The following is a 13,846-nucleotide window of genomic DNA, read 5'->3' as shown; positions in this document are numbered from 1 at the left end:
GGTGCCGCCCCCGGCCCCCGGGTCGCGCTCTTCCCCGCACCCCCCGCGGCGGCCGGCCCGGGGGGCGCCCGGGCGGGCCGCGGCCGGCGAGCAGCGGCGACGCAGCGGCGGCCGTCGTTCCGCCGGTAAACGGGCGCTCCGCTCCGCGCCCGTCGGCGGCTCCGAGCCGGGGGACGCCGCTGCAACGGGAACAAAGGAGAACGAAGCTGCCGCGGCTAAAGTTAGAGGGGACGTTAGCAGAGGGCTTTTTCGCAGGACTCGGTAAGCGTGCGGGCGAGCCGGGCGGTGCGGGAGGATCGCGGGGGGCCGGGGGCGGCGGCCCCCAGCTGGGCTCCTCCCGGGGCCCTCGCCCCGCCCGCCGCCGGCCGCAGCGCTCAGCGCCTCTGAGGGACTTCTGGGTGCCCTTCGCGGCTCGTTAGGCTTATCGTCTAGCGGCTCTCCCTAGTTTTCTCCACTGTTTTGACATTTCCAGCAATTAAAGGAAAAAAAAAAATCCCCGACATAAAAGTAGCGTTAAGTATCTGTTACTAGGACGCCTGTCAACTGTAAGAGCAAAGCATGTCACAAAAATGTTGTAACTACCTCAGAATTCAGTGTTATAAACCGAGGGAATGCAGAGAAAATGCTACACTTGAAATAATTCCTTTGTTTAGTTACCCAAACGGACAGCTTTTGCACTTCAAGAGCACCTATTGGTGGTAGGGTGATGGTTGCACCGGATGGTCTTGGAGGTCTTGTCCAACCCTAATAGTTCTATGATTCTACAATTCAACAGCCCTCAAGAGAGGAGCAAGGAAACAGGCTGCCTTTATGAGGAAATTTAACGTATCTGCGATCAAAAAGGTGAAAATAGCGTATTCTTGAAATAATAAGTTGAATTTTTTGTTTGTTTGTTTTATTTAATTATTGGGCAAGAATTGAGGCTGTTCAACTGCTGCAACTACACTTTTTACCTTAGCACATTTGGACTTTTAAAACATCCTCAGCTCTGAATTTCCTACATGCATAGCTTGTGATTTCACAATAGGATTATCACTTTTTTTTTCTTTACTTGTTCAGTTACTCTTACGTACCCAGTCCCAGCTCTGTCCTCAGTCAGATTTTTTTTTTTTTTCTAAATGCTTTATTTAAATGCTGATAGTACCATCAGTATCCTAAACCAGGAAAAAAAAAAAGTTAAACTGAGGTAACCCTCCAGTCACATGCTGCATTCACCCCCAATACATTTTTGGGCCCAGCACAATTCTGCATCACTTTATCTTTTACTGCACCACCTTTAAGATCCCTTCCTCACCAGCCATGATAAGTGTGAGCAATTGGTCCCTAGGACCAGCTACAGCAAGTTAAGAGAATTTGCAAGGCTGACAGAGCAGAGGTGCAGCTGGTTAGTTTGCACAGTGTCTGAAGATGTAAATCTGTAGGTCCTGAGTGCTTTGGGATCTCTGGAGTAGTTGGCATAAACAACTCCAGGAGCTCATACTCCACTAGCTACAACAAGAAAATGGGACAGATAATGTTGCTAAACTTCACCCTACTTTCTTAAGAGAAAAGGGTGCTGTTTGTCACACTGACGGGCTTATGTTCTTGATGTTCGTGTTCCATCTCGTTGGGCAGATCTGGAGTTACTGAACTCTGTAACACGTTGTACCAGCTGATGCATTCACGGGTGACACTGAAAGAACCTTAGGGCAAAGAGAAGCACATGTTAATGTTGCAGATCTTTGGGCTTTTGTCCAAAGAGGGGAAGCTAAGAAGTTAAATAATTCCTGTCTTGGCTTTACAGGGCTCCCTCCAGCTTTCCTGTATCTCTTGTTTCAGATAACTCAGGAGGAGGGTTTCTCTCAGAGCACTCTTACTTGTCATCCTTCCAAAGTCCAGACAAATGTTTGTATTACTTCTGTCATGAAGGAGGAAGGGGGCTGTTAGAAGAGTGTAAGACTGTCAGGGTATGGCATGAGAGACTACTTTCTTACTTCTAGAAAATTCTACATTTAAATTTGGTACAATGTAACTCTGACACACTGAATTTGAGGGAACGTCCGAGTGCATGCAGATTTCAGAGAATTGTACAATACTATCCATCAATGCAACAGCTTCACTAAATTTTAGTCCTTTGGTTAGAGCTGTCCTACGTAGATTGCACCCAATATGGAAGAAAGCTCAGAGAAAGCAGCAAAAGAATTGGATACCTCCTCCACACACTGAAGATTTGACATTTTTATGTTGTGTTGATGCATGTAGGGGGCCAACAAGAGATTTTTAACCATTGGGAGTAATGTGAAGGGAGATGCTGTTTCGATTTAGTACCTCTCAAAATGAAATAGCCTGTATAAAATGTTCCAGTATGTCGTAGTGTAATTCAGTATTTTGAAGCATTTTGAACTATGCTATACAACAGGAAATGAGACAGTTCTGAAATTCCCTAGTACTCTGCCAGGACTTGACCTCTTGATGTTTCCCTATCAGAAGCTGGGAGGATTTCTCCAGGAGCCCCGTGCAAGGACTTGTGTTTCAGGTGTTTCCCTTTGGCAGCCAGCATTCTTGCACCTGATCTCAGACGCTCTGTGGCCCTGGCTCAGTTAAAGTTCCTTGGCTCATTTATTGGGTCTCAAGTTGACCAAAAGTTGGTCAAAGTGGTGGGGGAGGGAAGAAGGGGTAGAAGATGTAAGTTACCCCACAGAAGGCCACTCACTAACAGATAAAATCTCACATTTGCATGGTCATGCTACTTTACCACCATCTCTTCTGCTATCAGTGGGGGGTAAAGGAACTTCAACAGGGCAACACAGTCCCTTCATAGCCTCAGTACAAAGTGATGTGTGGTTGGAAGCACACAGTTGAACGTTAGTGGGACTCAGCATGATTAGTAGTACATACCATTAGTAAAGACAGGAAGAAATACTTTACAGTATTGTCATTACTCTGATAAATAGCTATTGTGTATGATATTTTGGAACTGTTTGCAAAGTATTTCTAGATGTTCACAGTTAATTTCCTATCCATTTGAAAGAAAATAAAAAGTTCTTTTTTCCCCCCATGCTTTTTCGAGAAACAAACTTCTGCATTATTCTCTGCGTGAGTGTGTGACTGAATGTAAACATGCATAGTTATATTATGAAATATCTCCCTAATGCAAAGCACATCTAGCTGCCTAAAAAGTGATTTTAGGGAAAGATTGTTCTACAGTTATTACACATTACAGTATTCACTGTAATCACTAATGAAAAGCAATTTCTAAGCACTTTTTAGCATGATGGATGTTGTATTGCTGAGGCTCACCTGGTAGATTTGCAGGCATGCTCTTATCCTGACAGTGGCAGAAATCTGAATTGTTAGAGATATTTTCAGCAATTCCCTAATGAGTTCCTATTACTTCGTAGCACTTTAATGAACTCCAGGTTGTAGTTTCCTCTCCCTTCTTTCTCTCCTGATTCTTCTAATTTCAGATAAATATTTCAGATTAGAAGTGGCTCTGGATATGAAATGTGACCATTAACCTCCATGCAACTCTCTGATTATGATATGCCATTAAAAGCTAGATTCATCTCTCTAATCCAGCCACTTGGAAATTTTTGGCTCAAATTACATTGGTATTTTTTTTAACAGGAGCAACATTTCTTTAAGGGATGTGTCACTCTCAGATGCAAAATAGAAAACAGCTGCCTCTTTCAGACATCAAATAAGAACCAACCCCATCCAGAAACAAGACCAAATTTTTGGGCTCCATGAAAACCAAGATGTATCTTTTTAATTTGAATGGCTGCTCCACCTCAGCAGCTGACATTAACATAGCCTTTTTAATTGTTCTTTTTTCTTCATACCTTCTGTTGAAGGTGTAACAGCAGGATATTTTTGTTCTGTGATAAGTACTTGCAGAGCTCTGGGTTTCTACCTTATTTTAAAGACTGAGAACTTGCACACCATAGATATTTGTTGCCCCTTTTGTAGGCATGTGAAAGTTTACAGGACAATCTTACCCTTAAGTCGTAATGCCTCTTCACATTATATTCTACAGCAAAATGCTCTTACAGTGGCAGGGAATCACAGGAAATATGTTGATGGACTTATGAATGTTACAGAGATGGTAGTGGAGAATGATTAGTGATTGTCTTAATAAAAGCTGGGGAACACCAAAGAATAAGTTCTAAAACATAATTAAGTATTTCTGTCATGCAGCACAACAGAACTGTGGCACCCATTGCCTCAGGATCTTGTGGATGCCAAAAGCTTAGACGAGGGGGCTCAAAACACAGCTGAGCATGTTTATGTAAGAAAAATCCAGCAGACGTTATTAGATGTAAAGATACAACCTCTAACTTGGGAAGCCCAGAAGACACTAATTGCAAGGTGCTCAATGTTTTTCTTTCTCTCTTTCTCTCTCTTAGGCAGTGGGATGCTCTAATTTGTCTTACCACTAGTGTTCTGTTTGTGACACTGTGTAGACACTCATTTGACGATGGGCATAATGCTCCCCTCTTCTGAGTTTCTCTCTGAAATGAGTTTGTCGCTATAGTTTTTATACTTTGCCAAGGGGTACCTTTCTTGTAGCATTGGTATTTTCAGTCTTTAGTCACTGTCATCACTGCTTGCTCAAGAGGAAAGAGCTTACATCTGCAGAAGAGGATTCTTGCCGTACATTCAGCACGAGTGCACAGCCTCCTCAGCAGACCCTTAGGCTTAGGGTGAAGAACTGCTGCTGGTGCACGTGCTGTCCGCTGCCTGCGAAGATTTGCTACTTCGCAGCGCTGGCGTGCTCAAGGATCTGACCTGTTGGAGCAGGCTGCTCAGGGCCGGCGCCCAGGCGGCTTCTGATCTCCAAGGAAGGAGGAGGCTCCGCAGCCTGTCCGGGCTGCCCGAGCCAGTGCTCCGTCACCCGCCTCGGAAGAGCGCTCCCTGATGCCGGGCCGGGCCCTCCCGTGTCCCCGGCGCCGGGCCCTGTCCCTCTGCCCCTCGCGTTTCCTCCGGAGCCCCCCGGCCCCCTCGCTTTTCGCGGAGGGGAAGGCCGGACCGTCTCGCTCTGCCTTCTCGCTCTTCTTCCGAGAAGCCGAGCGAACCTGTGCCACCGGCCGCGTGTCTGTCGCTCGCTGCCCTCCCTTCCTCGTCGGGCACGCGTGACCCCGTTTCCCTGCCTTTGTTCTAAGTGCCGCTCGTGCTCCGGGCCCCGGCCGTGCCGCGGGGAGCCGGGAGCCGCTCCGCGCCCACCGGCCCCGGCGCCCTCGGCCGCTGCGGGGCGAGGCGGGGCCGCGGCGGGGCGGGCCGCGGGCGGGGGCGGCCCGGGGGCGGCCCGGCCCCGCCCCGGCAGCGCGGAGCCAGCGCCGCGGCAGGCGGGAAGATGGCGGCGGCGGGCGGGGGGGGAGCCGTGGTGTCGGTGCTGGCCCCCAGCGGGCGGCGGGTCACGGTGCGGGTGGGGCCCGGCACGGTGCTGCTCCAGGTGGGTCCGGGGCGGGGGCGGCCGGCGGCGGGGCCGCGGTCCGGCCCCTGACGCCCCTGTTCTCTCCGCAGATCCTCGAGGAGGTCTGCAGGAAGCAGGGCGGCAGCCCCGGCGAGTACGGCCTGAAGTGAGTCTCACCGCGGGGGTCGGCCGGGCGGCAGCGCTTCCCCCGTCCCGTCCCGTCCCGTCCCGTCCCGTCCCGTCCCGTCGCCGGGCCCGGCGGAAGCCCTGCCCCGCGCTGCCCGGGGGCCGGGCCCCGCCCGCGGCTGCTCCCCGCGCCGGGCCGCGCTGCTGGCGAGGCGCCCGCACGGTGCCCGCGGCCCCGGCCCCGGCCCAGGCCCCTCTCCCCTCCCCTCCCTGCTGCGGACGGCGCCGTCGGCCTGCAGCCCGGCCGTGTGGGCGCCCTGTCGCCCGCCTGTCCCCGTTCACTGAGCGTGGCCTCGTCCCGAGGGCGGCCGGGGAGGCCTGTGTGAAACACGCGTGGGAGCTGCTTGCTGTTCGGTGTGGGCGTTCTTGTGGCGGGTGGGCGGGCGGTCCTAGAGGGGCCCAAGGCGTCCTTTAGCTGTTTACTGGGGCTGGTGTTTGTTTTAGTCATTGCCACAGCTGTGTAGGTGCTGCGTGATAGTGCATGAGGAAATCATTCGTAGTTATCACGGGAGAGAGGTCTGTGCTGTACAGTTAAGGTTATGCTCTAGAAAAGTTATTTTGTTTTAGTTAAACTCTGGGGTTCTCCTAGTGCTGAGTTCCATTCACTTTTAGGACGTGTGCTGAAATCCTGTGTACCTTCCGTGAAAACACTCCCTTCCCTGCCTCACACTCACTTTTGCTAGTTGACAGACTGATAGGAACTCTTCTGTCTTACCTACTGTTTTGACTATATACTTTTACAGTATAAAAATCAAGAGCTTATTCATCTCACTGGCAGTAAAATACATTTTTATTTAGTGTTGTATGCAGCATGTGAATAGGTATTCAGTTGTTGTTTATCTCTTAAAACCTGAGTAGGAATACAATTAGAGGATTTTATCTCTGACCTCTACAACCTTTAGTATTTTGGATAGGCAGTACCATCTTACTCTATGGCTTCCAACCAGTCTGTGGAGAGTTCTGTTGCTTCAGACCTGGATGTTGCACTGTTGCCAGTCCCTAAAGTGATCTGAAGGTTGCATACGATGGTTCCTGGTGTCTTCATTTACTGTATTCTTCTTCAGGTTTCAGAGAAGCGTGTTGGATCTCTCTTTACAGTGGAGATTTGCCAGACTACCCAACAATGCCAAGCTGGAGATGGTGCCAGTCTCTTGCAACAGAGTGGGAATTGGAAATACGGTATGTTCATTTCACAGTGTGACCTGATTTGTTTAGTTTTTCAGACATGCTGGATATGATCTTGTCATGTCTAGTGAGCAGGAACATGTTCAGGCTTGATCAAAATGCACGAGTGGAAGACTACCTGAAGAATAGTGGAGGCGTGGTGAAAAAATAGATGTAGGAAATTAGGAGCTGGAAGTCTTTGCTTACGGTCCATATGGTGGTGGTGTTCCAGTGACGTGTTGGTGGGCAAGGGGATCTTTTAGGGGGCTGGCAAACTTAATAGACGTAAATGTATAAGATGTTAAAGATCACTGTTGGCTTTGCTCAACAGTTGCGTTAGTTCCCTTTCCTAATTTCTATTTCTGTTACTGTAGTTTGCTTCTGAGCTTCAACTAAAATTTGAAATTCTTAAAGAATTCACGATATGTTCACACAGCTTTGTAGTTTTCTCTGATATGTGCTGTGTTTAGCATTGTTCTAATGTTCCTATTTATTATTATTTGCAAAGGGCTTATGGACGCTTTGTTCTGTAGGAATTATTGTCAAGTTTAGGAGACTTAAATCTTTTAATGCACGTCATTCTAACAGCTGGAGACAGAACTTTTAAAACAATGCAGAGATATTAATGAACATAAACATGTTATGTGGTAAAAATGATGTAATGGCAGGTGATCTAGGGGTGCTATCGGTACAGTTGTAGTGATAAAGTTATTGACATTTTTCTTATATGTTTGTAAACTTAGACCAGTGCCAATTATCTCCTATTATTTTATATAGAGCCTGGGATTTTGAGAAAGACTTTTTCTAATGGACTGAATGTGACTTCCATGACATACTTAGCTTTGAACTGTTGCCCAAAAAACTGATGCAACTGGCAGTCTGAATTTCAGGGCTGGATTCTTATGGAATGGTGATGTCAGCTGTCATCAGTCTGCTGTAGATGAGAAAAATCTAAGGCCTGTATTCAGCACTGAAGAAATCAGGAGGTCATGTTAATGGTAGTATGAAACTACTTAGTTTTGTTGGCTAGTTGTTGATGATGCCACTGATTTCTTTATTAGAAAAATTCCTGTCTCCAGCAGATCACAATTTGCAGTCCTGTAAGGACTGGCAGGAGTTGTGGCAGATTACAAACACGTTCTTCCAAGGAAAACACTGCAGATTACTGGAGTGTGTGGTGTCTATTTTCATTTCCTGGGGGAAGGGGAAGGGGAAGGATGCAGATTTTGGTGGGGACAAATTAAAACAGAAAACTGAAATCAGCTGTCCCGCTGTTTCTGTAGGCAGATAGTAACATTAGCCAGTACCATGCTATGCATTCTCACTGTAAGAAAATATGTTACAGGTTGTGCAGCTGAGAGGAATACAACAGATTCATGTGACCTTATTAAAGTGGTAATTTTTCTAGCAGTGCTAAATGTGTACTGTGGGCTTGGACTCTGAAAGCAAAGCTGTTAATTTTATTCTGCAAATCTTTCTAAATTGAAGTTGCACTGTCATGTTAATTTTTCAGTGATGTGAGAGGAGACTGAATGAATTGCCCAAAGAGAGCTATTTACTAGAGGACTAAAATCATAATATTCATAGTAGAATAGAACTATTCTGAATATTAACTTCTAAAACAATCATTAAATACTAATTGTTTTTATCTAATGTAATAATTTGCAGCAAGTGTTTAGAAGAAAGTCACAATTTTTGGTTAGCGTGTTCTAAAGATCAAAGAAAACACTGAAAAAAGTTGTAGTGAAGAAATTTTCATTGAATTCTTGTATTTACTGTGTTGTTCCTATAGGTTCGGATTGCATTACAGTTAGATGATGGCTCCCGTTTGCAAGATACCTTTCTCTGTCAACAGACTTTGTGGGAAGTTCTGAACCATTTTGCAAAGACCAGGTAAGCAACTCAGTGGAAAAAAAATACTTGTTTGGATGGGTCTATGTATGACAGTATTTAGTTGTTGTTACAGTGTGTTGTGGTTCAATCCCAGTAGGCACCTAAGCACTGTACAGCATCTTGCTCTCTCCTGTTTGTTCCCTAGTGGGATGGAGCAAGAGAATCAGAAGGCCAGAAGTTAGAAAACTCATGGGTTGGGATAAAGAGTTCAATATTTTTTTTTTAAACTCACTTTAAAAAATAAATAAATGGGAGGGGGTGGGAGAATGACGTAAAACACAATTGCCCACCACCAGCTGACCGATTCCCACCCAGTCCCCACGCAGCAGCACCCATGGTAAGCTTTCCCCCAGTTTGTGGAATACAATGCCACATGGTATGGAATATTCTTTTTGCCAGTTTGAGTCAGCTGTGCAGATTGCGTCCCCTCCCAGCTTCTTGTGCGCCTCTGGCCTCCTTGCTGACAGGGCAGTATGAGGAAAAAAAGGCTTCAACTGTGTAAGCACTGTTCATCAACAACTAAAACATCAGCGTGTTATCAACACTACCTTCATCACAAATCCAAAACCTAGCACCATAGAAACAACCATGAAGACAATAACTCTATCCCAGCCAACATCACCACACAGTGATCCAACTAAATCGTGCAGAATTGTAGAATTTACATTTCATTGCATTTTTTTCCTTTATAACACAGATGTTTGCCTTTTCTTTGCTGTTTCATATTTGACAATCCATTGTTTTGTTGCTATTTTTTAATACTGGACTTGCAGTCTTGGTTCAGGGCATAAACTGGAAACAAACTGCAAAGGCCAGAAAGAAACTATATACCTGGATGTATTGCTGCATTGTTCTTTTATACAAACTTATTTAAAGTCAAGTTACTTCTAGAGCTGAGAAGCTAGTCTAGAATATCTTCATCACTAGTATTTTTTGCGTTGCGGTTTCACGTGGTAGAGAGGGTTCTTAAGCAAGTTGCTGTTGCTTTTGGGACATGAGCAGATCTCCAAGGAAATAGTTCTCAGCAGGCTGATGTGGCTAATTAACTCCTGATTAACTCCTACTTAAATGGAAAAATATTTGGTCTTACATTTATTAAATATATACGTGGGTTAGAAATCTTATTGAGTCTGGTTCATTGCTTTCCTTTGTCTCTAGCTTTGACTTTAAAATGCAGTATTGTTTTCAAATGTCAAGCTAAAAAACTTTTCTCTGTAGACAGTTTTTATTTTTTTTTTCATGGCTTGGAAGATGGAGCCTTGAAGCTGTGACAGCCATTCTACTCTGAACAGAATTTCCAACTTTATTTTTCTTTTTGTATTGTTGTTGGTTTACCTTTCTCTTGGTACAGTGTCTTTTCAGATTTTGTGTTTCTAGCTTGCTTTTTCTCTTGTATTCCTCACCTTCTACCAGTTGTTCTGCGCTTTTTCTAATGTGACTAAGCTTGCTTCTGTTGCACTCAATCCTCCTGCTCCTCTGTACAGATGCTGTATTGTGCAACTAGGAACTGTTTTTGTTAATTTCTCAGAACACTTACATACTCGTCAATCTACAGAGATAGTGGTGATCTGTGTGGAAACTTCTTAAGTCTCCAAAGCTATGGTGCTAGAAAAGCTATTAAATAAGTGGTCACTGGGAAGGGACAGGTGATAGTTCAGTAACCAGTAGTAGTTTCAGATAAGCTCAGTCTTTCAGCGTACACTTAGAGGATGCAAAATCTTGGATTGCCATTTGTCATCTGGGCTGGAGCAATTGACCAGTTATGGGTATGCATTAGCATTAGACTACTGTACTAGCATAAACTACTTTAAATGAAGTTTGATGTTGCTTATTATGTACTGCAATTGGAATAGCCTAAGAAACACAGTTCTGAGGATGAATTGGTCAAACTTACCTCATTAAGTCAGGGTAGCACAGTTGAGTTGTGTAGCTTGAGTTGCTCTGGAGCTGTTGTGCTTCCCAGGGATGCACTGTTTGTTTTCAGCCAGCTTAGCTCCTGTTCTGGTTTCAGTTAGAACAGAGTTAATTTTCTTCCTAGTAGCTGGTAGAATGCTATGTTTTGGCTGAGGATGAGAAGAGTGCTGATAACACCCCGATGTTTTAATTGTTGCAGAGCAGTGCTTATACTGAGCCAAGGACATCTCAGCTTCTTGCTCTGTCCTGCCAACAGGCAGGCTGGGGGTGCAGCAAGAGCTGGGAGGGGACAGACCCAGGACAGGTGACCCAAACTAGCCAAAGGGGTATTCCATAGCATCTGACGTCAGGCTAAACAATACATAGGGGTGGCTAGCCGGGGGGAGGGGGCCGGACTGCTCGGGGTTAGGCTGGGCATTAGTTAGCGGGTGGTGAGCAATTGCATTGTGCATCACTTGTTTGTACACATTATTATTAGTAGTACTATTATCATCATTGTATTATTATTATTGTTATTATTATTTTCCTGTCTTATTAAACTGTCTTTATCTCAACTCACGGGTTTCACTTTTCATTTCTCTCCCCTGTCCCAGAGAGGGAGGGGGGAGGGTGAGCGAACGGCTGCGTGGTGTTTAGCTGCCGGCCGGGTTAAACCATGACAGCTCCCTGAATGGCCCATAACAAGATCAAATGAGTGCCTAGTGTCGGCCCAAGGGAGAGAGTTAGGATCATGGTGTGTGTGTAGGGGGGGCGGCGGGGAAAGCAGGTCAAAAACATCTTCTGAATAGCAGCAATGGATTGAACAGTTACTGCTCACTTCCCACGCTCCTGTCTAACTCCCCTTGTAGTATTTGTGCAGCTTCGTGGGGAATTGGCTTACATAGCTGATTTGGCTGAAAAATAATGTTTTCCCTGTTATTTTTCAAGTAGGTCAGTTTCCTAATCCAGGTAAGGGCTGTCTCTCATAGACAGTTATGGTAAGAAGTATAATGTGTCTCAAATAAGGATCCAAAAGGAGGAAGCAGATAGGTAGAAATGGTTTGTGACAGGTTTTTGTTTTTTTTACTCAAAATTTTGTATCATCAAAATATCTGCTGTGTGGCATTTAACTCTTAAATTGAAAAGGACAGTCTTTATGTAAATACTAGACATTCAGATTTTTTTTTGGAGTGGGAAAGAAGTAGACAAGGGGAATGGAGAAACAAAACCTGGGTTTATTTTTGGGGGTGTTTTAAGGCCTTTCTTGTGCCTTGTTACATACTTGGTGCCCTCTCGGAGACGAGTGCCTGTTGTAGTTGGGGAAATGCTAGACTGGTGGAGGTTTTATTTGTTACAGGACGTAGTAACACTACTAGTCAATATACATACTGCTCTTTTTAGGATTATAACTGCCAATCTGTGCTAAGTGTTATTAACTTCAGTTCACAAGACACAGCTGTTCTTTTCTGCTCTCTGGAAGCTGAGCTTAGATGTTTGGATGGACTTTGCAGACTTTTGATTAAAGTCAACAAGCAGCAGAGATGCTGTGTGTGACTTGCATAACAAGCTGGAGCTGTATCCATCCGTATAGATTTCAGGGGTTGTGATGCTTTTTAGTATGTACGGACGCAGTTGACTGACTAGTCATCTAGTTGTTGACTTTTGCTGAATCCTTCCCTTGGATTTCCAACTGAAGATGTTTTCGTGGAATGTTCAGCTGCTGTGAGTGCGTGAGGGGGAAGTATTCTAAATCCACTGGAATTTCCCCCAGGTCTCCAGCGTCCATCTTGGCTAATTGGGTCTGAAGAAGGTCTGGAAGCTATTGTAAATCTGCTCCTCCTCTCAGCGTGCAGCAGTCCTTGCACAAGATGTTTACAGGCCCTGTCAGATCACTACATGAAGGAATCTAATCTGCCTGCCGTTCCCCTTCTGAAGAACAGCACATCAAAGAAATGACAGTGTGTTTGATGTGTGTGCTTGCCTCAGTGAGTGAATGTAATGGATTAACAGCAGCTGGAGGAGGAGCCTGCTGGCTTCCAAGAGTTACACAAAAATAAGTCTCCCAGGGATCTTTGCTTGGAGTCTGTTCTGCACAGATTTGGTCGAGGGCACAAGTGTTTTAGCATCAGGCCTGGGAGAACTGTTGCTTTTCAGTCTTCCACTCTTGCTTCTGTGTCACCTTCATCAGCTTTGTTGACTTTTACATAGAAGTGATTGCAGTCAGGACACTTGACAATTTTGACAATGGCTATGACTCCTTACTGCTTTTATGGTGTTATTCTTTAAGTTTAGATATTTTCCATGTATTTTCAAACGGCTGTTTAATCAAACGGTTCCTTGGATTGACATGAAAAGAAATTTTGGGAAGGTGAATGGAGCTAGTTTATATAAGTCAAATTGTTTTGCTCTCTTATGGGTCTTTTGGGTCAGGATGTATGTTTATTCCATTGTGCCCTCTCCTCCTAAATTGTGATCATCCAACTTTAATGATAGGCAACCTGAGGTTTAAACTTTATTACTGTGGGCTGCTTTTGTCTGCCCTTTTCTGTAATTTCAGGGAGAAACTGTAACCAATAAAGAGTCTGAACTGTTTCTTCCATGTCTCAGCAGTCTTTTATTTTTATCAGGGATTTCTATAGGGATATAGGTGATCCTGATTGGAAGCAAAAACATTTAAAATAAGGTAGGGATGACTAGCTCTACTGGCTTGTCTGGAAAAGTCTGAGCACACATGGTCTGTTATGATATGCTAAAAGTAGTCTCTTAGGTGCTATTTTGCTCCAAACTTCCAGTGAGGAGACAAGGGTTTTTGTTTGTTTGTTTGTTTGTTTATTCTCCTTCTTCCCCTTTCCTCATCAAATGCTAGCCTTTGGAGCTTAGTTACTGCTGCAAAAGGAGTAGGGGAGGTAAGAGCCTGGGTCTGGAGTTACAAGGTAAAGCTCAAGGATCACAGCGTGGACATGCGTTATCTAGCACAGCACTCTGGCAAGGTTTGCCTTCCTTGCCAGAGTGTAAGCAAAACCCACTCATTATTGGAGTCTTTTTTTTAATAGGATTGGAAGCAGAAGTGACAGCTGCAAAATGCTTCTTGAATTGAGTTACTCAGAGGTTTGTGATAGTCTGCGTCCTATATGCTGATGTTTTGCTGCCATTGCTTTGAATACACTAGCAGTTTTAGGATTTACAAACACAATTGTAGGTAGGATCTTCCTGCTGTATGGGAGAATGCCTGGAATAATGGAACCAGCTTTCCACCCATCTTTGGCAGTAGTTTCAATTACTCCAGTGTCTAACTGAGTAACAGCAGATGAGGGGTCA

At 45.0% G+C, this 13,846-nt stretch overlaps 1 protein-coding gene across 6 annotated transcripts in view; it reads left to right on the top strand.

Moving 5' to 3' along the window:
* The first annotated feature begins 66 nt into the window (after positions 1 to 66).
* ASPSCR1 (ASPSCR1 tether for SLC2A4, UBX domain containing) overlaps positions 67 to 13,846 on the top strand; it is a 53,139-nt gene continuing 39,359 nt past the window's right edge. For 3 of the 6 annotated variants that reach the window (XR_014318737.1, XM_082774841.1, XM_082774839.1), the window contains exons 1-4: positions 5,328 to 5,431; positions 5,503 to 5,558; positions 6,643 to 6,757; positions 8,535 to 8,635. Coding sequence is in view for 5 of the 6 variants with exons in the window: in XM_082774841.1 (XP_082630967.1) it covers positions 5,333 to 5,431; positions 5,503 to 5,558; positions 6,643 to 6,757; positions 8,535 to 8,635 (371 nt within the window). In the remaining variant the exon portion in view is untranslated. Of the gene's footprint in view, positions 262 to 5,327; positions 5,432 to 5,502; positions 5,559 to 5,858; positions 5,928 to 6,642; positions 6,758 to 8,534; positions 8,636 to 13,846 lie in introns of those variants that run through there. The other 3 variants (XM_082774842.1, XM_082774840.1, XM_082774843.1) reach the window with 3 other exon arrangements.

Source organism: Aythya marila (genome assembly GCF_965140915.1).
Source record: "Aythya marila genome assembly, chromosome: 18".
In the NCBI taxonomy this organism is placed as follows: domain Eukaryota; kingdom Metazoa; phylum Chordata; class Aves; order Anseriformes; family Anatidae; genus Aythya; species Aythya marila.
Note: the sequence above shows the minus strand (reverse complement) of the source record. Positions and strands in the feature narration are given on the sequence as shown.